General features: G+C 35.0%; 1 protein-coding gene and 3 long non-coding RNA genes across 8 annotated transcripts in view; 2 read left to right on the top strand and 2 right to left on the bottom strand.

Annotated features, from left to right (window-relative positions):
• si:rp71-46j2.8 overlaps window positions 1–2,611 on the top strand; it is a 30,144-nt gene extending 27,533 nt beyond the window's left edge. The window contains 1 exon segment of the long non-coding RNA NR_186776.1: window positions 2,150–2,611. This is a non-coding gene — a long non-coding RNA (si:rp71-46j2.8).
• LOC147840843 (uncharacterized) lies at window positions 619–1,901 on the bottom strand. Its single transcript, XR_015507697.1, has 4 exons — window positions 1,773–1,901; window positions 1,074–1,131; window positions 896–958; window positions 619–787 (listed from the first exon to the last, which is right to left on the bottom strand). It is a non-coding gene; the product is annotated as an uncharacterized LOC147840843 (long non-coding RNA).
• A 5,142-nt stretch (window positions 2,612–7,753) lies between the features above and the next one.
• LOC147833987 (uncharacterized) lies at window positions 7,754–13,461 on the bottom strand. Of its 2 annotated transcripts, none has more exons than XR_015507699.1 (3): window positions 13,333–13,461; window positions 9,421–9,519; window positions 7,754–9,256 (listed from the first exon to the last, which is right to left on the bottom strand). It is a non-coding gene; the product is annotated as an uncharacterized LOC147833987 (long non-coding RNA). The 2 variants fall into 2 exon arrangements; XR_015507700.1 differs by lacking the exon at window positions 13,333–13,461 and adding an exon at window positions 13,129–13,264.
• lnx2b (ligand of numb-protein X 2b) overlaps window positions 13,350–23,513 on the top strand; it is a 29,843-nt gene continuing 19,679 nt past the window's right edge. The window contains exons 1-3 of one of the 4 annotated variants that reach the window (XM_087280614.1): window positions 13,350–13,700; window positions 13,833–13,967; window positions 22,246–22,790. In XM_087280614.1, coding sequence (XP_087136740.1) covers window positions 22,396–22,790 — 395 coding nt within the window. In that variant the 5' untranslated portion in view covers window positions 13,350–13,700; window positions 13,833–13,967; window positions 22,246–22,395. 4 annotated transcript variants of the gene reach the window in all.

Consider the following 23,513-nt stretch of genomic DNA (forward strand, 5'->3'; position numbering starts at 1 on the left):
CGCACAGTCGGAGCGCCATCCTGAAAAGGACGTGCTGCACGACTGTGTTGCTCTTTTAGGAAAGTTGCAACTATACGCACCGCTCTGGAGGACCGGACCCAAAGAACCGCAGGCAAGGGAGTAACCCAGCTCGACCGTCTGCCACCGCGAAGACCCACTCTGGACCGGGAGACACACTCGTTCGCTCTGAAGTGCTGATCAGCAAGAGGAACCCTCATCGACTCACTCAGAAAGGATCTGAAGCGAAAAGGATGGCGTCTGCTGGCTTCAGGTGTGCTTATATGCTGAGATGATTGCAGATGTCGCACACCTGCGCAAGCTTACGCTGCCAATTAATTTCATTCATTGGCCCGTTCAATACTCTCCAGATAAGCGGCTTCTGATCCGAATCCTCCCATTCATGGCACTGAAGTTCCCCAACCGAAGGGGAACATGCAATAGCTACACACATTCATCTCTCTGACACTTGCACCATTTATGCACATTTCCACCAGACACTTTCTTACAAGCACTCCCTATATCTAAAAAAACAAAACATTGTGCATGAAGTCTGCTTCACACAGGTGTGTGGGCTTGACAAACCACATGTAGAAGCATTCTTAATTCTTAAATTTTTTTGTATAATTAGCACATCTTGGGTGTATCGCCTCTTCCTGTTGATTTGCTGAATGTGTCCTCAATTGTAAGTCACTTTAGACAAAAGAGTCTGCTAAATGTTAATGTAACTACTGTAGATTCATAAGGTGGTGTTGCACATCAAGGTTTGCGCTTCATCATGCCCAGCATCCTAAAAAAGTCAGGTAAAAAAATAAAAATTTACCAACAGATCAAAGGTGAAAGGAGGAATTGGTTTAAGAGGAAAATACAAAATGTTTAAAAAAATAAAATAGCTTACCATGTACTCCCTCACTTAGGGGCTTTGAGGATGCATTCACACCTTTTTTCCACTGGTGATGTTCTAAATGACATGAAATGACAATTAGTAATTTACTAAATAATTAGTAGTTAAAATTACTAGTAATTTTTACTGTACATCATTTTAATGTGTGTATAGGCATCTAAAGGCATAGTACCTGGATGATCCACAGTCTCCTCAGCCAGATATGGGATTTTAGAGGTTGAGCTGTAAACCTATGAGGGAGAAAATAGATGTGTGAGCAAAGATTTAAAATAATAAAATATAATAATATAAATAGCAAACTACTAAACTTAAAAATGTAAACGTGTTAGATGACCAAACAAATAAGCTTACATTAAATATGCCATCATGCTAGATGTCATCCTATTTAAGTGTCACATATGCTTGTCAAGATTTTTTTTTTAAGTTAACAGGCTTGAATACAATTAGATAATAAATAACAATGTGCCAACACCACATTTTAATTAATGTTATGTAACTTATCAAAACTGGCATTCAAACTCGACAAACTGCTTGACACTCATTTAAAATAAAGACTATCAAATCAAATTATCAGCAGCACGTGTGCTATGATGAGTGAAAAGCTTAGACTATTCTAACATGACTATTCCTTAGTACCAACGTTTGTAACTTTATTTTGGGGGAGTTAATATATACCAAGTATAAAATTTCACAGGAATGCAAAACAAACTATACATTTATCTGTCTATAATGTGGAAAAGACACAGGGAACATGGCAATGTCATAGCAATACTATACACAAACACAACATAGTATTACAAGAGAGTACATTTATGATTCAAATGTTGTCACAGCCTCAGTATAAATACATAAAGTAAAAAAAAAATCTCACCTGTGTGTCCACATTGGGGAAAGCTTTGTGCACGTTCTCAATTTGTACTGTAATCTTCATCTTTTGATTCCCATAATATGGCGCCGAGCTGAGAGTGATCGTTGTGGTTTGAATCTTCTTACTTCCTGTGTTGTTTTGAAACTGCGCATGTGCAGATATTACTCCACCTATTGACCAAAATGCAGTACTGCAGAAGCAACACAACTCCCTTTCATTCATGTTAATTAAGCGAGCTGTTTAAATGGGAAAACTTACTTTTTCTAATTTTTTCCAACACAACGCTTTTATTTTTAATACACAAACATAAGAGAATTGTTTAATTTAAACATAGTTACATTCTTTGGACCAACTAAAGCCATAATTCATTTTTTTGAGTGAGTTTGGTATTGGCCATTGCCAAATCCGGATACACTGTATCACTCCTTATCAGGAGTTAAAAAAACAAAACAAGATCTCTTCTGAGACATTGGTTTAACTTTAAAATGTAAATGATGCTTACTTTCTTGCACAGAACAATTGTTTCATTTCGATTAGACCTCAAAGTATCAGCAGGAGCCAAAGTAATTATTTTTATCCACAAAATGCCTGTACCTATATATTTAGATGTACTTTTTCTATTTATTGAACTACAGTTTCAGCTAAAAATGTAAGGGGGAAAAAGCCGGATATACTGTAGTACTTCATGTCAGGAGTTCGAAAACCACAACAAGATCTTTTCTTTCCTACCAGAAATGTATCTTTCTTGGAGTTTGGCACAAATGTGAGACATTCACTTTGTGTGTGTGTAACAGGTGTCATCCTGCAGGATTATCCTAATAAACTACTTTTTTTGCTCTGCTCTAACCCTTGTCTGACTTCCACAACAGTGTGTTTCAATTTATGTGACACACAATGTCTGTGATAACTTGAAAGTATATATGAAGAGTTCAGATGCAAAAACCTCTAAGTGCCATCTGAAATTTTCATCGAAAATGACCATTTTTCTCAGCCTCCTTTGTTTATGTTGAGATATTTTACTTTAAAGAAAAAGGACTTATTATTTGCCATTAAAGTGATATTATTGAACATACACAAAGGAGCATGATGAAAATGCTAATTTTAATGGGGACTTTTCATTTGGCATTTAGAGGTTTTGCATCTGAACTCTTCATATATTAAAAACATATTATGTATATTTTTTATAACATATTGTTCTTATATATAAGAGGATTTATAGGCATAGTTGACCTAAAAGTTTGCCATTCATCCTTGTCATCATCCAAATTGAGTTTTTTTTGCTCTCTCCGACAAGACCATATAGTGAATGATGCTGAAAACCTTTAACCATTGACTTCTATATTAGTTTTTTCTACTGTTTATCTCAGTGGTTACAGGTTTCCAACAATCTTCAGTAAATCTTATTTTTGCACAGAAAAAAAAATTGATTGGAACAATTCAAGATAATGTAAATTATGGTAAAATTTCCATTTTTTTGGTTATAGAAAACATTATTAATTGACATTACCCGGTTAATAATAATAATAATAATAATTCATTTTATTAGCGCCTTTCAAGACACCCAAGGTCGCCTTACAATAAGCATCAACAGACATGCTAAAACAAATTAAACATTACTAAAAACAATCATTGACCAAACAAGTTAAAACACAATAGCAAATATAAAATAACATAATAAAAAACATAATAAAAAAATTTGTTAAAGAAAAGCCTGCTTAAAAAGATGGGTCTTTAGACGGGATTTAAAAGTGTGAAGACTATCACTGCTACTTATCAAGGGGAAGCGAGTTCCATAGCCGAGGAGCCATAGAGTTAATGTCACAAAATAAACTTGTCATTTTCCCTGGCATGAAACAAATGCAGGAAAAATGCATAAAAGAATGAAGGAATATCAACTGAAATTTTAAATGAAGAAAACTTTAATCAGATTGAATGGAAATTATTAAATAATTCCCCTCGAAATAGACTGACTGACTCGATTTAACCTTTGTTTTGTCTATGGCCTGGTTTGTATTGTTTTTACATACAAGGATGAAAGGAGACAACAAAAAAATCTTATATATAAAGCAGCAGCTTTCCCCTTTGCTCTTAGAACTACAAAACTACACCAAACACCCATTATGTTTTTAACATTTGTCACTGTCAAACTGCATTTCAGATTTTAGTAGGAAAATTTAGCATTTAAGTTTAAGAATTAGGTCAACTGGAATAAAAGACAGCCCACATTAGCATCAACGAAAGCAATACAACAAAGTTAGTTTTTTTACTAAATCTAGATGTGGTCTCAAAACATTTTAGACTGTTTACAACTTTATTTAGTGTCATCCACTTGAGATCGGATTAACAAGAATGCATCTTAATACCAGGTGTAAACTGTGATTGAGAACGTACATAATGCACTTAAATTTACTATGTTGAATTAACCCCCCTGTCAAACAACCAAATGGCCTCTTCTATGTAACTGTGCAGACACTGGTTAGTCTGGTCTCTCTCTCTTGTTCCAAGGCCTGCGAAGAATGAAACCCCTTCACTGTTGATAAGAAGAGGAAAGACTAAAGCGCTCAAAGGCATGGTCTACACGGTTTTGGGGCCGAGTGAAGAAGGAGGGGAGGTAAATCGGCTGATAAAGATCACCGTGGGTCTTTGATCTTTAAGGAACTGATAAGATGTTACCAAGTGGCATGCTGGGTGGACAAGCAGGCCCACATGACAGGTACAAACAAGCAAACACAGCCCCAGAGGTGATGTCTTCAAGGAGAGCCAGATAGAGGAATGGCAGATGGGCAATTAGCCGTTTCGCTTTAGAGTGAAGTGGACTGAAAAGTGAACACAGCACACTTGCCTCACTGAGCAAAGTACTTTAGATTTCGTGTGAGATGTGTTGTGCATGAGTAAGGACATTATTTATGACTTTAAAACATATGTATTTAGTAATTTAACTTCCTTTTAGGTCTAATCAGCTTGGAAGAACAATGAAAGAACATGCTCCATTAGCTCAGCACCTTATGCATTTGAAATATATTTACCAACCTGTATACTCCCCACAGGAAAGTGGAAAATAAGATACGCTTTGAAACATTAAGTGTAAATACAGTAGGTTAACGAGTCCCTCGCATCAAACAAAACACATCTTAATACAATAGCGCAGCAAGGACCTGGAGGAATCATTTGCAGCTGGATCCATCAAGATTTTCATATGCATGTTTTCAATTATTAAGGTGTAACTACTGTACAGTGCTCCGCATATATGAGTACACCCCCCACAAATCATAATTGTAAATGTACAATATTATATTTGTGCGTATGCATTAGTTTGGTCATTACTGAAGCCAAATCTGGAGATAATCTAACAAAAGAACTTAAAATAATGGTTAAAAAATTAGTAGCCTAAATTTATATGTTAGGGAAAAATATGAAATAACGTTTTCAAAAATAGCAAAAATCAAGAGAAAAAATACATATACAATTTTGTAGTTTGCAATTAGTTTTTGTAATATTTTGCATAAATTTAAATGTATTATCTTTCCATTTCTAAAGATTTTTTTGTGTCTAAAGTATTTTTTTAATAAATATCTCTTTAATAAATCAGTTTTTTTTAAATGCACCAATATATTAAATAATTCATTCATTTTCTTTTCGGCTTAGTACCTTTATTATGCCCTTTTTATGTCACAACCTATCACTGGAAAACATCCACACACACTTATTCACACTCATACACTACAGACAATTTACCCAATTCACCTGTACTGCATGTCTTTGGACTTGTGGGGGAAACCGGAGCACTTGAAGGAAACCGAGGCTCGAACCAGCGACGTTCTTGCTTTGAGGTGAACGTGCTACCGACTGCGCCACCGTGCAGCCTGCACCAATATTAACCATATTCACTGAGAAATGGATAAAAATATTCATTTATAAAATGGGGTGTACTCAATTATGCTGAGCATTGTAAGTATGGCGTAAGTATCAGAGGTTTTTTGCTAACTTTTACTTGACTACTACCAAAACAAATAACTGTACTTTTGACTCCACTACATTTCATAAATATAGCAGGATAAAAAGTTATTTTTGAATCATTTTTAGAAATCAACACATTCTCAGGGATGGCACAGATTCAAATCAGATGATTTTTGTCATTTAAATTGTTAAATAAAAGTAACCTATACATCTGTTCTTGAGTTAACTCACTGATTTAAATATTCCAATGGACTATATGCACAGTTGTTTTTCATCCAATGATAAACTTCCGGTGAGAGCTTTATGTGCCGTATTTTATTTCCTTTTACAGCATCGATGTTGTAACGTATTATAAACATAATCAGTTAAATAGACTTAAGCATCCATTTGGTTGTTAAAGCTTTAAAGCGTTTAAATGCAGGCATCGTCATTAGCAACATGCTAGCGCCAAAATACTGGGGTAAATTGAACTTTTTAAAATATTTTAAAGACATGGCTGGGGAAAATAGAATTTAATGCAGTGCTTTTTCTTTGATCTGATACCCATTTTATATCGGATCTGTGCCTGGCAGTGAAGGTCGCTGTTTCTTTTTTTTTCAAAGAAATCAGATTTTAAACGCTGCGATTTTGTATCGGGTGACAATTAACCAAAGGCCCTGGCTGACTGAAATCTGTGTATATACCCCATTGAAGCAGATTCACTGTAAATGATTCATTTCAATTAATTTATGCATATTACCAACAACACATTTTTTATTTAAAAACCAAACACAAATTTATGAATTCAAAGCACATTCGAAAAATAAAACTAGCTTGCTACTTTACTACAAGGCATATTTAACCTATGTAATATATATTTTTCAGTTATATTGTATACGTATTTGTCAGCATTTACTCACATTTTATTTTAATCCATAAATCATTAAAATATATAAAGTTGAAGGCAATAATTTTACCTCTTAGGTGAAGATTAACAGAGTCAGAAATTTTTCACAGTATTTCATTTAGCTTTTTTCTTCTGTAGAAAGTCTCATTTGTTTTAGTTTGGCTGGAATAAAATCAGTTTTAAAAGTTTTTTTTTTTCCCGATTGGCTAAAGAACCAATTGTTCAATGACTTGCCTAATTAACCTAAGTTGCCTAGTTAACCTAATAACCTAGTTAAGTCTTTAAATTGCACTTTAAGCCAAATACTATTATCGTGTAAAATAACTTGAAATGTTTTTGTACTTGTCATCATAGCAAAGACAAAAGTAATCAGTTATTAAAAACAATTATATTTAAAAATGCAGAAAAAAATCTCTACATTAAACAACACTTAGCAAATATAAACTCCAGTCTCTCTCCCCAAACCTGCATATCCATATCCACCTATTCTATTAAAACAATGAAAAATCATGCTAAAGGGCTACCCCAACAAGACACATCATGCGTTTGAAATACATTTGGCCAATTTGATGGCTGAAGATTGTTAAAGTGACACTCGAATGTCGTAGCGGGGGTGGCCTGTGTCTGCGTGCTCCCTAGGCACTGATTTAGGGCCTGCATGTGGATGCCAGACAGAGGTTGAGGTCTGGGGGTGTGTGTGTTGTAGCCTGAAACAGATGCCTGGCTGTCTGGCCGGAGAGGAGGAGGAGGAGGAGGGTCTGTGCTGAATGAGATTGGGGAACTGCCTGTGGAGTTAATGTGCTTTCATTGGTCCTCCTGGCAACAGAGCTGTAATATTCACTGCACCTGCACCAGGTCTGTTAGTGTGCATGCTAGGAGAAGGATGCAGGGTGTAACAGTGAACATTACTGTAGTATACTATGTTGTAACAGTGTAATTATGTAAATTGGTTTGCATTAATTACATAATGATGGAGGTGAGATGTCATAGTCAGTTTACACAGTGATTAATGATAATTAAATAAACTAGCAAAGACATTTCTCTTATGCACACTCTTGTTGTCCACACACTTTAAGATTGAAGGTAAAATATGCTCTGTGTTCAAATAAAATCTGTTATGGGCTGGTCATTTGTTGAGGACACATTGTTTGAATAACATTACATGAAATGAACGGCTTTTCACTCAAGACTAGCTGTTTGGAAAAAGGAATAACTGTTTTAAATATAATATAATATAATATAATATAATATAATATAATATAATATAATATAATATAATAATGTTGAGGCTATTTATGAGAAGGCAAGTCTCCTCCGCAAGTTAAGAAGTTTAATGTTAGTACACAGACTTTAAACATGGCATAAAGATCATTAATAGAGAGTGTTATCACAAATAATATTATTTCAGGGTTTGGTAACACAACACTTAAACTGAAGAAGAAATTGTTGCAAATTATCAATCAAATAAGATAACTGGTTACAAACCACATTCACTGCAGATTTGATTTGACTCCTTCATGGGATTTTAAAGATATTACACACCTCCTTCACTGAGCTTTTGAAACCTTACCATCAGGACACAGGTTTAAAATTCCCAGAGCCCGTAAACATGTTTATAAGTCATTTATCCCAGTTGCAGTTGTTGTATTAAACTGGATCACTGTTTAATGTGAATGGTGCAGTTGTTAATAATGATCTGCAGTAATTTGTTTGGGGCTATTTGTTTTTAAGCTTTTAATTCATGTGGCTGTCTTGATGAGTGTTGCTATTATGTGATTGTTGTATGGTTAAATAATATAATATAATATAATATAATATAATATAATATAATATAATATAATATAATATAATATAATATAATATAATATAATATAATATAATATAATATAATATAAACTGGCAATCTGTTAAAGACAAGTTTGATATGAATGAATGTATTAAATTAAATGAGAAAAAAATAAACAAACAATCTGTCATTATACCATCTGTCCAGAAAACGTGGTTTGGTAAATGGATGGATAAATGAACAACAAAAACAATAAAAAATAATTAAATAAATTGTAATAAATACAATACAACTGTGATAAATGATGGGCTATGCTCAAAATAAAAGATGTGAAGGGAATGGGCATATATCCAGAACAAACTGACTGTACAATGGGCAATGGAAAATAAATAACAATTGTAAAAAGTGGTTGAAATGGATAGATAAATAAAATGAAAAAAAAAAAAATCAACAATCATATACCAAGTGGATCCTCGATTAAGTGGTTTGGAAAATGGAAAAATGAAATGTGTTACAGTAAGTCTGATTCCTGTCCACAACAAAGACAATTAAAAGAATTAAGACGTAGGAGCCTTCATTATCAGTTCACCCCTACAGACATCAAAAGACTCATACAGTGAGAGTGCAGCTGCCCTGGTGGTGTGACTTTCTTTCTCTCACACTGCTGTTTGTGTTGAGGATGTTTACTGATCCCAGGAAAGACAAACAGGTTCATTCTTATTTGCGGCACTCATGCTCAAACACTGGAGCCAATGGGATTGATTCAGCAAAAGGGTCAGTCTGTTACTCATTGTTGCTATTGTTGTTTTTTCGTCTCCTTTATCGCTAGTCGTGTCTCCACACAGACTTTCCCATCAGCTGCCAGGAGGAAAAGCTTTACATGACCTTTCCTAATATTTCATACTGCAGAATTGATTCCTGTTGTATTAACATTTGTATTGGATACATTTATAAAAAACACTAATGATTGTACATTTAATTTAATTAAAATTATGTGATTCGATTGTTTTTTGTACACTTACCACATGCAGATGGTAGGTTTGCGCTCAGTATACAATTCAATGGGAATGTATACATCTGGCGACAGCTGCACAAATGTAGCACTCGAACATCTGATCTCTCTAATGGCACAGAAAAATAATACATTTTGCTTGCTTTAGATTCATCTTTTTAAATATTATAGTATTTGCACATCATTTTGTGGATTGTTAACCATATGAGCTCACATTTAGTCCACATAAAATAAAACAAACCATCATACATGTATATGAGACTAATTTTGATCAAGCATGTAGGTTTGACCCTAAAGATTGCCTGACACTATTGTGGATGATGTACAAGATTTTGAAAGAATAGCTGAACAGTGATTGGTTTGATCAGCAATAGTCAATGTCTGTGCTGGACTGTAAATCACAGAGGGAACAAGCCTCGGCGGAGAGGTTTTATGAGGGCAGACTTCCCTTGCATCCTGCAGGGGGTTTAGCCCAACACTGTTCAAGTGTCAAAGACCTTTTAACTGGCAGGATCACAAACAAAGAATTATGACTTTATTGGACATCATTTAGAGAGACTCTTTTTCCACTCTCTCTGATTTCTAGTGGGATAAAAGTATTAACACTTAGCGTAAATGTAAAGTTTATATGAAATGTTTTCTTTGAGGGATACATGTACCCCGGCTGTGCTAATATAAAAGGTCTGCTCAGAAAATATATAGTAAATGTCAATGCAATTAATTATGCATCCATAAACCAATAACACACATGAACTGTTTGAACGAGGACACTTAACTGTCAAACAAGTGCATTATGCTAAAATGAATGATGACCATGTTTTTAAACTTCAGTTATTTTAATAGCCGCTAATGAATTGCTGACATAAAGCATTAGCACTGTTGTCAAAACATTTGGAGACGGCAGAATATTCATAGCTGTAAACATGCAGAAGACAAATTAAAGGGTCATAAACATCAATCAAATCTCAGAGAAAGACAACATATTCTTTAGTATGAGAGCTCGGTTTAGTTATCATACTCTTTTAAATAAGATTAATATAAGGAGTTTATATTTAAACTAAATAAAATAAAATATAAAGTATGACCTCTTGGTATATTGGTAAACAAGTGAGCATAATAGAAGTTACTGAGCTTATTGAAATGCTGAATTTATTGAGTTCCCAGGATGAGGATATTTTTTATAATAGTCAAATACAGTATTAAGTTGTCATTTGATATGTTTTATGTTATAAAACAATATATTGATATAAACAATATATTGTGTACACTGTACCTACATTTGTGCGAAGCAGTGGCGCAGTAGGTAGTGCTGTCACCTCACAGCAAGAAGGTCGCTGGTTCGAGCCTCGGCTCAGTTGGCGTTTCTGTGTGGAGTTTGCATGTTCTCCCTGCGTTTGCCTGGGTTTCATCCGGGTGCTCCAGTTTCCTCCACAGTCCGGGTAGGCTAAATTGTCCGTAGTTTATGAGTCTGTGTGTGAATGTGTGTGTGGATGTTTCCCTGAGATGGGTTGCGGCTGGAAGGGCATCCGCTGTGTAAAAACTTGCTGGAAGAGTTGGCGGTTAATTCCGCTGTGGTGATTAATAAAGGGTCTAAGCCGACAAGAAAACGAATGAATGAATGAATGTACCTACATTTGATTTACTTTATTCCTCCTACTTTGTTATTCTTGCCCAAAACCTAGGTTTGCTATTTGTTTGGTTTGTTATCTTTTCCTAATATTTCATGATTATCTTGGTGTTTCATAATTACAGAGTTAGTTAAACAGTGTTATATGATTTCAAGTTAAATGTTAATATACAAATGTTGTATAACACCCTAACTGTAGGTTCCAATTGTGCCAACTAGCCCTCCACTAGGGCTGCACATTATATTGTTTCAGCATCAATATTGCATTGTGATCATTCACAATCGTCACATAACAGGATATATGCAATGTTGAGTTTGTATTATACTTTATCATTTGCATGTGTTTTTTTTACTACCTGTGATTTTATAATTATTTTAAAAGCATTCAGGTATAAGAAATCTGACCATTTGTGGCCTTAACTACAATAAATTTTATTAAATTATTTTTTATCACGTTGTTATAGTTCTTAAATACTGTTAGATAAAACACTGTTTATTTCAATTGTATCTTTTTCTTGATTGTATTTATAGATTGGTATGCATTAAAATAATCACAACACATGCAAATACAGAAATGCACTGCAAATAGCACAGACAACAACGACAATGTGGTGGGGGACCCAAAAATCTTAAAGATTGTTAATTAGATTTTATGGAGATACACTCCCACTATAGAATCATCCCAATCAATCTAACATTATAAATTCTTTCCAAATAGAGATATTAAGTCATCTGGTAAAATTATAATCATAGCGCAATATGTATAACAAAATAAAAAAAATATTGCTATATTAAATTTTTCCTACATCGTGCAGCTCTACCCTGTACAGTGTGTCAACATCCCCTGTTGTTGGGTTAAATTGAAAAGTGCTTTTCTGTGCATTAATTTGTCATAATTAACTTAATGTTTCATAAGTACATTAGAGTTAAACATTGCTGTAATATACTAATTATGCTTAATAATAGAATTTCTGCAGCTTCCCATTGTGACAACATCATGTGATAACAATACCTGCCATTGAAGACAACAATTGTATTCATTAATTTTCCTTCAGCTTAGTCCCTTTATTCATCAAGGGTCGCCACAGCAGAATGAACCGCCAACTTATCCAGCATATGTTTTATACAGCAGATGTCCTTCCAGCTGCAACCCAATATTGGGAAACATCCATACACACGTATTTACACACATACACTACAGCAAATGTAGCTTATTCAATTCACCTCAACCTCTTTGGACTGTGGGGTAAATCCACACCAACCCGGGGAGAACATGCAAACTTCACACAGAAATGCCAACTGACCCAACTGGAACTCGAACAAGCGAACTTCTTGCTGTGAGGTAAGAGTGCTAACCACTGAGCCACAGTGTTGCTCACAACAAATGTAATCCTATGTATATTGTAAATTTTTTGTATATTTGCAGACACTGTCCCAACACTGTTGATTGTCAAAAGCAATGGTTTGATCTTGTGGTACCTTTTTCACTGTTTCATGACTATCATGGTATTTTTAAATTATTTTATTACTGGTAATAATTGTTAATGAATATACCGGTAATTGTTTTATTACTGTTGTAATAAAATGTAAGTGCTGTATAATGTAGTTTTCCATTGTCTCAACATGCCCCACCAGTGGAGCAAACGTAGACTTATGTTGTTTTTAGTGTAACCCTTTCTTACCGATTCATGATTAACTTGGTGTTTACTAACTTGGTATTAACTGCTGTATTAATTTAATTGCTGCAATAATAAAGAAATGTTGTGAAAATTTGCCCTACAGTGTGATAACACGTTGGAATAAAGTGAAAAGTACATTTTCATGCATTGTTTTAACTGTGTATTGTGTACTTTTTATATTTTACATTGTTTGGTGCATGCCCCAACTCTGTATCTAGGCTATTTCCTCATCAATAACACAATTTTTAATGTAACTTTTCTTTTATTCATTAGTTTAAAATTTTACTTTGTTACATATTCTAACTGTTTCAAGATTATCTTGGCGTTTCATAAGTGTAAAATGATTTATTTTAAATGCTGCTACATTATGTTGCATTGTACACTACAGCAGGTTCCCATTGTTATAACTTACCCCATATGCTATAGTGTGGCAACACGCCCCTCACTAGGTCAAAGTGAAAAGTTCTTTTCTGAGAACTGTATAAACTTTAAAAACAACGTTTAATAATTATCCTGCCTTCACATATTTGATAAATTCAATATTTGCCCGGTGTGTTACACATCACTGCACCTGCACGCCACGCGCTGAGTCCAAAGGTGACTTTATTATTCCTACCTGCGCAAACTTCCTGTGAAAGCGTCAGATCCGACTTGTTTGTCTGAAACTCACGCTGCTCACGTCGCCTACGGTTTAACAACACCTGGCGTGTTATACTTATCAGACAATCCTCAGGGAAGTGATGAAATACTCATAGTATGCAGTTTAGTCGAAGTCACGACGGTTAATGTTTTATATTTGGAGTCGTCTTTGTTTTATGACTTCCGGAAAACCAGCACAGGTAAGGCGAGTTTCGGTCTTGAGCGCGAAATGTCCAACGCGTTTCATTTCTTACATGACACACCAATACTCGCAATATTTGCTTTACCTTCCAGTTGTAAGCTACATTTGGTGCTTTAGTATCACTACAAGCTGGATAAATGAAGGTAAAGCGACAGCAAAGCGAACATGACACCGCTTCTAACATATTAGGTCATTAGGTTTTAGCAGGTGGTGTTCGTCGTTAAGTTGAGTTACATAGATAAACCGGTTATTTGTATAATTTCTTTACCCAATAGGTATTTCAAGGGCACTCGGTTGTCCAGGTTACAGTCGGAATCTCCTGTCAGCTGATTGATGAATGATTTATGGCTTCTACTTTCTCGTGTGTCTCATCTACCTGCAACGTGTAGGTCAGACCGCCATTTCAGAAGGTTAGAAATGTCAATTATCATTTTATTTCAGGTGATATGTGGTGTTAAAGTAATTTAGTAATAAAGTAGTATTATTTTTAAATCTTGTTAGTATCATTTAACTCTATACAAAAGGTGAAGTTATGCCCCTCAGGGAGGTGGAGTCACTTCTGAATACACAACAGAACATAAACAAGTATGATGCATGTTGTACATTTCTCTGGTTTGGTTCTGGTGTGTGTTTAAGTTTCTGAGGACGTGTTGTTGATCACATTTGGTCTATTGTTAAAGGGATAGCTCACCTAAAATGAAAATAACTAGCCAGAGAAACTGACCATTGCTTAAAATGAATCCTTAAATTTCTTTTATCTCTTTAGACACAATGAAAGATCTGCAGTGCTCAGCGTACTTGAGAACACCTTCGTTTTGAAGATAAATATTTTTATTAAAATAATATTTTATCACCAAACATTTAGAAATTGAAAGATAATACAATAACATTCAAGCAAAATTTACAAAAAAGCGAAACCTAAAAGAGTTCAACAAAATTTTTAAATTTGGTTTGCTTTTCTTGATTTACCCTTTTTTAAGTTTGTATTTAATATTTTTCTATAACTTATACATTTGTGTTCTAGTTTTCTGACCATTATCATACTTTTTTTTTGTTATAAAAGGTACCGATTTAGCTTCAGTACTGACTAATCTAATGTATATGCACAAATATAATATTGTAAAGCTTCCTATGAAAAATATGAATTTAAAAGATAGATCTGTGAGTTGTGTACTTATATATGCTGAGCACTGTATATGCACAGGTGAACGAAATGCAGTGGATTTCATTGGCTTTCAGTACTCTTCAAAATATCTTAATTTGTTCTCAACAAAAAGAAACAAACTCAAACTGGTTTAGAGCAAGTAGAGGGTCTTTACAATTTTGGCTGAACTATCAAAGTCATTTGTTCAGGTAGGGCTGCAAGATATGGCAAAAAATTAAATCACAATCTGTTTCTTAATTTCGGTCGATATGATATAATTCTGATATCGATATGGACAATATTAAAAAGACAGGACAAAACTTCCAAGAACGCACACAATAGATGTCTGTACCTTCAAACGTCTGCAAACGGAAGTTGCAAAGTCTTTAATACCTCCAGGCTCTTATAACTTTTTTTTAAGTACAACATTTTTTTTTTCACTTTTTATTTGTATTTAGCCTTTACAAACAGATGAGTATATTCATAGTTCAGGTTGCTTTTCATCTTGAACATGCTTTAAGGGTTCTATCTGTCTATTTATATTTGTGTATAATTACCCAATTAATTTAAAAGGTTTAACATAAAATAGTTTTTATATATTTTATATAGTCTATTTATATAGAATAATATTTTATATAACACATTTTCATTATATAACAGATTTAATACCTCTAATAACCAGATTCTTTCCATTTCATCAGCTTTGCAATAACCAGATTCCTGATCAGTATATTTTGTGAATTCTATTTCGTAAGTTTGCTCGAGTGCTATACCAGCATGCAGCGAGTTTGTGTGTGTGAGTGTTAATTTGGGTGTTTATGCAAGGATAGAGTATATGCAAGGATCGAGTTTATATGTTTGTGTATGTGGGTGTATTCATGCATTAAGTTTACATGTATGTGCAAGTTTCATACATGTTTTCAACATGGTATAGGTTTATATGCAAGTAATGAAGGTGTTGATTAGCAAAGTTTGATTTAAAGCCTACACGGTGCCTCATAGCAATCTGTGTTAGCTTCATTGCCTTCTCTTCTGACACTGCTGGTTTGGTGGGGTAACAGGTTGGCTTAAACTTTTATGATGCCTCATCTTCTGACTCAGAATGTTCTATTGGGGTGGAACAGATTTGATTTGTTCCTGCTGCTAGTCGGCACCACTCTCCCGCACATTTTGCAGAGCACCGAAACTATAACCTTAAACTTAAAAAGTCGAACCACTTCCACACCACTGCATTAGCCTTTCCTCTCTCAACTACTTGTCACACTCATTTTGTAGCTAAAACTTTATTCGACGGAGCTTATTTAACCAACTGCTGTGATGTAAGTTATCACGCAAGTGACATCAAGCTCTTTCTGATGGCTGAGCACTGAAAGTCATTTAGTGACAAATTATACAATGTATAAGATCATATGTATAACAAAATATTTATGTATGCAAAATTATATCAAAATACCGGAAATGTGTTTAAAAATTATATCATCGTTATTGGAAAAAAATCTATCGCAAAATATATTGATATCGAATTATTGTCCAGCCCTATGTTCATGGTATCTGCGGGGTCTCAAAGCGTCTTAAAATGTTCTAAATCTCTAAAGCTAAGTTTTAGGCCTTAGAAAGTCTTAAATGTTGTGTTGTATGTCCTAAATCCTTTTTAGCAGGTCTTAATTTATTAAATTATTTTAATTGTAGACTGAAGTAATTGATAATCATGTTTTGTTCTTTTCTTGATCCGGTTTATAGGGTTAGTGAATGGATAGTAGGCATGGGACAATAACCGTTTCAATGTGTCATCAACAACAAGAAAAAATCTCAAAAGATGTCGTTGTAAATTGATTTATTTAAATCATTTTTTAACTAATGAAGATGGCAGAAGCCAATGATTCATTTAAGGATTTAGCCTGACTTGTTTACTGCTCTGAAATATTCTAAATGTTCAGACATTTACAAAAGAACATTTTAGAGCAGTAACTACAATACTGTCAATACCGTGATATTTTTATCCAAGGTTATCATACCGTTTGAATTTTATACCAGTCCATGCCTAATGGATATATGTGAAAATTTATTTTAAAAAAGTAAAACATAATCATTGTATTATTAAATGTATTAATTTTTAATAGGACAAGTGAAAATCTTTTGTAACTGGGATATTTAAAAAAAATCCTCAACATTTAGCTCTGTATAAGACTAAAATTTCATTCATAATGGTCTTAAAAATGTCTTTAAAAGTCTTAAATTTAACTTGGTGAAACCTGCAAAAACAGTTGTTAGAGTTCTGTTTTAATTGAATCTTAACTTGTGATAATGGTCCGAAAACTAGTACACAAAAATTTATATGTTGTAGAAAAATATTAAATACAAATTAATAAAAAGGTAAAATTAAGACTTTAAGACTTTAAAAGCCTTAAAGTCTTAAATTTAACTTGGTGAAACCTGCAGAAACCCTGTTGTTAGAGTTCTGTTTTATTGAATCTTGTACACTGATTTTCTTATTTGTGCAACACAAAATAAGATGTTAACTTGGTCAGTCCCTATCATTATGCCTCTTTTTTATGTGAGATAGCATGAGGGGGAGTAAATTGTGAAACCATTTTAGTTTTTGGCTGAACTGCCTCTTTAAGACCTGAAATGCTGGTTAGAGGCAGTGTGTTAATGGTTAGAATAGACAATGTTTGATCTGCATGTTTGGTTCTTGTGCTTATTATTGATTTGAGAAAAAGAATGCTAGAACAGTATATATTCATTCTTTCCAAGCTAAGTCATTTTTAGGGCTGTGCCGTTGCTCATGTATTCATCCTGTAAGGGTGTGTCTGAAATAATGATTCACGTCCCCTGATAGACTTGTGTCGGTAATTGCGTTTCAGGGTGTTCACGTTTACTTTGATTTACCATTTGTTTTGTAGGTGGTGGACCAGAGTTGTGCTTGCCAGTAACACTGTATTGATTTTGTAACCAGTGCACGCTTAGTGACTGTTTTTACACCAACTGGTAAATAACACAGTTGGGGAGATATGTGTTGAGTTGTTGGATTTTATAATGGGGCTCAACCTTGAAATATTCCCATACTCAATATCGTTACAAGAGATTGACAGGCTGCTTGTCTTCGGTGTGTAAGACACTCCCATAAGGCTATGGGGTGAGTCCATTTATCTTCACCAGGGTCACAGCTTCAGTAGACATAATTCAAGCAAAAAGCATCACTTTTTAAGAGGGTTCAGGGTTTTCTAAGTGGTTTTAATTATTGTCATTTTTACTGTGGTGTAACACTAAAGGCTGATTTATACTTCTGCGTCAAACGCCGGCGTATGCTACGGCGCTGACGCATAGCCCTTCGCCGTGGCTGTCGGCGTCGCTGACGTGCACCTCTTAAAAAATGTAACTACACGTCGCAGCGACGCAAGCTCTGTGATTGGTCGGCTTGGTAGCGTTGACGAGTCTGGGCGGGACAGAGAGCCGCGTGAATAGTGCGAGCCTGATGGAGCGATTGTTTACAAGTGTCCCGTGAAGGAGCTCCGGATGGAAAGCTTTGTTTTGTGTTTACCTCATAGTTAAAGTTGTTGCATGTCCGCCGATTCCTGCCTCAAAATGAGCGAGTTTGAGTCACTTGCACATCCCGGAAACGTTCAGGAAAAGCAAAATAGCAGCGAAGAAACTCGACACAGGGGAACATTTACACCTCACTGCCAACTAGCGTTTCGGAAGTGTTAATGCAGACCAACAGAGACAGCGCGCAGAAGTATAAATGCACAGCTACGCGCGTTGCATACGCCATGGGTTACGCCGGTCACTTCACGCAGAAGTATAAACCAGGCTTAACCCTCACAATATACTCCAAGTAAAGTCTTTTGCATTGTTCATGTAGGGGAGAAGCAAAAAACTATATGCTGTTTGTGAACACCTAAACCATTTTGTTTGAAATTTCGCTTTAAGTATATCGGGGCCATAATCTTTAGTGTTTACATTTTGCCTTGCAGTAATGTCAATTTGGTAGATTTGCACTGAAGGGACATGAATCTTATCTTTTGATGAAAACACATTACGCATCTTCAGTCATTTGCACTGCAAAAGCCTGCTAGCATTGTGGGTATATATTTTAAAGTGACAGTGACAGTCCATTATTTTGTATAGGGTATCTTATTAAATATGAGGGCTGCACCAATGTTTAAAATTTGCCATATATAGGTAGGCTGATATCTTTCATGTTGTGGCTGACATTAAACTTTTAAAATGTTTAGTTTAAATTGAAAAACGGTCACCAAAACCTACTATTTAGCATTTTTATTAGTTAAATGTATGCATAGCATAATAAGTACAGTGTAAAACTGGATATTCATTTTGATATTTGCTTAATGTTATTGTTATAATTGTTAAATTATTTTATTAGATTATAGTTTAGAGAATAGGGCACTAGCTGCTGGAGAATATGTGGGGAAAAGTAGCTAATTAATATCATGTTTTTTGGGATTGTCAGAAGTTAACCCTATGCTGCACATTTAGATGCCATTTTGAAGTATTGCTTTCACTTGTAAATCTTCATATTTAGATCACATAAATTTTGATGGATTTCTGTGTGTAGTTTGCATGTTTTCCCTGTGCTTGCGTGAGTTTCCTCCGGGTGCTCCAGTTTCCCCTAAAATCCAAAGACATGCAGTACAGGTGTATTGTATAAGCTAAATTGACCGTAGTGTATGTGAATGTGTGCAAGAGTGTTTGAGTGTTTCCCAGTGATGGTTTGCAGCTGGAAGGGCATCCACTGCGTAAAGCATGTGCTGGATAAGTTTGGCGGTTCATTCTGCTGTGGCGACCCCTAATAAAAGGACTCAGCCGAAAAGAAAATAAATAAATAAATGAATGAATGAAATTCAGATGGATGGATTAATAAAGACACTGTTATTTATTCTTCTGGCAGCTAGTAAAAGAGTCGTCTACAGTTGAAGAATGGATTGAAACAGTGCACACTATATATATATATATATATATATATATATATATATATATATATATATATATATATATATATATATATATATATATATATATATATATATATATTCATTCATTCATTCATTTTCTTGTCGGCTTAGTCCCTTTATTAATCTGGGGTCACCACAGCGGAATGAACCGCCAATCTTCTAAATGATTTGTAGTTCCTCATGTTTTACTGTTTATAGTTGTTGTTAAAGGGAAGAAAATACAAAGCATATGCAACATCTGTAAGTCTCTTTCTGTATGAGCAATTATGTACGTTATTTATTTATTTTCTTTTGCAAACTCTAAATAATAAAAAACGTTCATAGTTAAAAAAAATGCATTATTGGCTAAGGTGCTTCCAAAAAATTGTTCTTTATTTTTATTTTTTTTGCCAATTTCTGGTTCATTAATGGTAGTTATTTATAAATAGGGCTGCCCAATATTGGTAAAATCAGAGATTTCGATATTTAATTTTTCAGTGATATATATTGCGATCTTCTATTTCTTCACAATTTCATCAAATAATTGAATGGCACCATTTTAAAAGAATTATAGTCACTCTTTACATTAAGGTTCAATTGTCGCTACTAGCAAAACAATACATCTAAATTTTGCTTCAATAAACTCTTAATTTGCTCCTTATTAAAATATTTTAAGGTATATTTCTGTATTGGGTCAGGGATGTAGAATAGAATCATGCACATAATGATTACAAGTAATAATAAGCAGCCAATATCTCAATAACATGCATGCTAATAAGCAACTATTTAATAGTGAGAATTGGTCCCTAAAGTGTTATCGATTATATTAATTTTTATTGATTGGGACGATTCTGTGGGGGAGTGAATCATGCGTGAAATGTAACTAACTATACAAGCATAGATGAATGCAATAAAGCAAATATAAAAGAGAATTAAACAGTGCATGCATTATGGTTTTGCATATGTAAATGTAAAAAATTACACTGCAAAGTCAACTCAACATTGCATATCCATGCGATGTGACTATTGCGGGTGCTCACATTGCATAATCAATGCTAAAACAAAATATTTCGCAGGCCTATTGTTAAAGTATTAATTTTGTCTTTAACATTAATAAATAAAAACAGAATTGTTAATTGCTTGCTGACACTAGCCCAGCTTTTTTTAATAATATTAACATATTTGAATTTTAATAAATGTGGAATTTAATGCTAATTAAGATTAATAAATGCATTATACGCAGTTTCTATTTTTATTTTAAAAAAAAACTTTTTATAAAGTGTAACCGTTTTACTTTTTCTTTTTTTTCTTTTTTTTTGAGTTGTGTATCACTGATTTTGTGTGAATTATTATCCTCACAGGGTTATGTTCATTAGGTTATCGGTAGAATGTAGAGGAGGGCAATAAGAGAGAGAAATATGTCCTGCTTGACCTCGAACAGCGCACACACATACACACACATCCATGCGTATGCTGTAATTGGCCAGAGGTTGAGCTCGGTTCTTAGAATGCTTTGCATGCACTAGTACCACATCAGCAGTCTACACTCCCCCTCGTCCTCCGTTTCTCACACACACGCACACTCTCAACCCCTCCTCCTGAGTCGACACAGCCGGACTCTGAACGTTTCTCTCCAGTCTGTTGAGTCCCCTTTAACGGCATGTCCTTGCATACACACACTCACATGCACAAACACACTCTGTCCCTAGTTGAGATGACGGGCTCTGGTTTCAGTCAGGCTGCAGGCGGCCGGCGCAGCTGTTGGGCTTGAGTTTCTTGTTTTCATGCAGCGGCTGCTAGGAGTCTGACTGCGCTGCCATCTGAGGTGGGTTGGGGTAATGATTGAGATTTACTACCTCACATTCATGGCGGACAGTGTGTTTGTTTTGATCATCTATCGAAGTGTCGGTTGTTAATTGTATCATTGCATTGTGTTACTGAATGAGAATTTTTGCTGTAGTGTTATCATCTGTTTATAATATTCTGTATGAGATGTTTTTAGGATGAGTTTTATTGATATGAAAGTATCCACTGTACATAGAAAGGAAATCATTTAAAACACGTGCACTAACTTTGATTTATGTATGTTGGTTTTAAAGAGCTGGAACATTTTATTGTAATTTAAATATAAGTTATGTTTAAATTGTTTAGTTGATAAATGGGTCTAATCTTTGTTTTATTTGAGCAAGTAACAAAATTAATGAATTAAAGGTTAAGTACACATGCTTTAATTGTAGATGGATTTAGCAGAAATTATGTGAGAGAAGTGACCCACTGCTGATTGTAAGTCATTAACAACCAGCTTGTCATTTCTACTCTATCAATATATTAATTTAACCTGTTTAGAGCAGCTTCTATGTTTACCCTGGAGGGAGAGTTTTACCCTCCTGTCATTTCCCATAGCTTTAATGACTCGAACAGTGATAGTTGGCCAAACTTAGAGGAAACTCGTGGAAAGGATGCAGCTGCAGCCCTCTCCCCATATTGTTGCTGTTAAGTGGATTCATGTCATTTCCTGTCCAGCCGGCATGAGCCAAAAAAAGAAATGCCCTGACGTGAGTTTCAGATTTTCTTTGTTCTGTTTTCCAACAGAAACTTGGGTGTAGATGAAGCAGCTAGCAGATTGTTCTCTCTCTCTGGATTGGAAATATTTGGTTGCTTCTCATCTGATGCAGCTGATGTAGAGTTTGTGAGCTGTGAAAGAGGCGTAGGCTCTCCAGCCTAGCTCAACTTCTCCAGGCCATGACGGAGTCTAAGACGTCTTCACTGCCGACCGGTGTAACGTGGGCGCGGGTTTGTAAGGAATGTGGACAGTGCCATGATGGCCAAGACAGTCATCTGTTTGAATATCAGGATGAGGTGGATGATGAGCTGGTCTGCCACATCTGCCTACAACCTCTGTTGCAGCCTATGGACACACCGTGCGGCCACACTTATTGCTTCCAGTGCCTCAGCAATTTCCTGCACGACCAGGACTTCTGTCCTGTCGACCGCCAAAGGATTCAGCTACAACAATGCAGAGCCTCCAGCCTGCTGGTACGCAATCTGCTGGACAAACTGGCCGTGCTGTGCCCGTTTCGCAGTGAGTGCGAGCTGAGCATGCAACGTTGTGAGTTGCAACCTCATCTGCACAACAGGTTAGTGCATGCTGCAATGTTTTGTTTTTGATTAAAGAGATGTTTACATTTCACTTGGTCATCACGGCATAAACACAAAGAAATGTCAGAAGCGATAATGCAGGTATCATTCCAGCGAAGTGAAATTGGGCTACTTATGAAAAGTCAGTAGTTAAATGTGCATGTTACATTACTGTAGGTATTAGGAGAGCTGCTTAAAAATGTGTGGAATTCCACTTATTCAGGTTTCATGTGAACAGAGATTGGTGAGAGCTGAGCGGGATTAAATAATAGTCGTGAGCAGGACCTTATGACCGACTAAAAAGCTGAACTCCTGAAAGAACTGGGTGACACTCTTACATAATGGAGTTAATTAGGAGTCACATGAGTAATTACTATAGAATGTGTGCAGATAGTACAGCTTGGTCGCCATCTGCCAGGAACACATGGGAGTTGGCATATCCAGTTTCTGCTTGTTAAGGTTCGGGATTTAAGCTTTATTATAAGCTCAACCCACTCATTCACATTCCATAACTTTATTATTTTTATAAATATAAAACATTAAGGTTGATTCTGGTTAGGGCTGCACAATTAGGCATGGGCCGTATAAGATTCTGACGGTATGATAACCTTGAATAAAAATATTATGAAAACATTTCATGGCATTGTTTACTGCTCTAAAATATATTCTTTATTACTTTGTAAAACTTTGTCTGGGTAAAATACAAGAACTTTTTCCTCCTT

Source organism: Danio rerio, chromosome 14 (genome assembly GCF_052040795.2).
Source record: "Danio rerio strain M-AB ecotype USA chromosome 14, GRCz13ab, whole genome shotgun sequence".
Classification (NCBI taxonomy): Eukaryota; Metazoa; Chordata; class Actinopteri; order Cypriniformes; family Danionidae; genus Danio; species Danio rerio.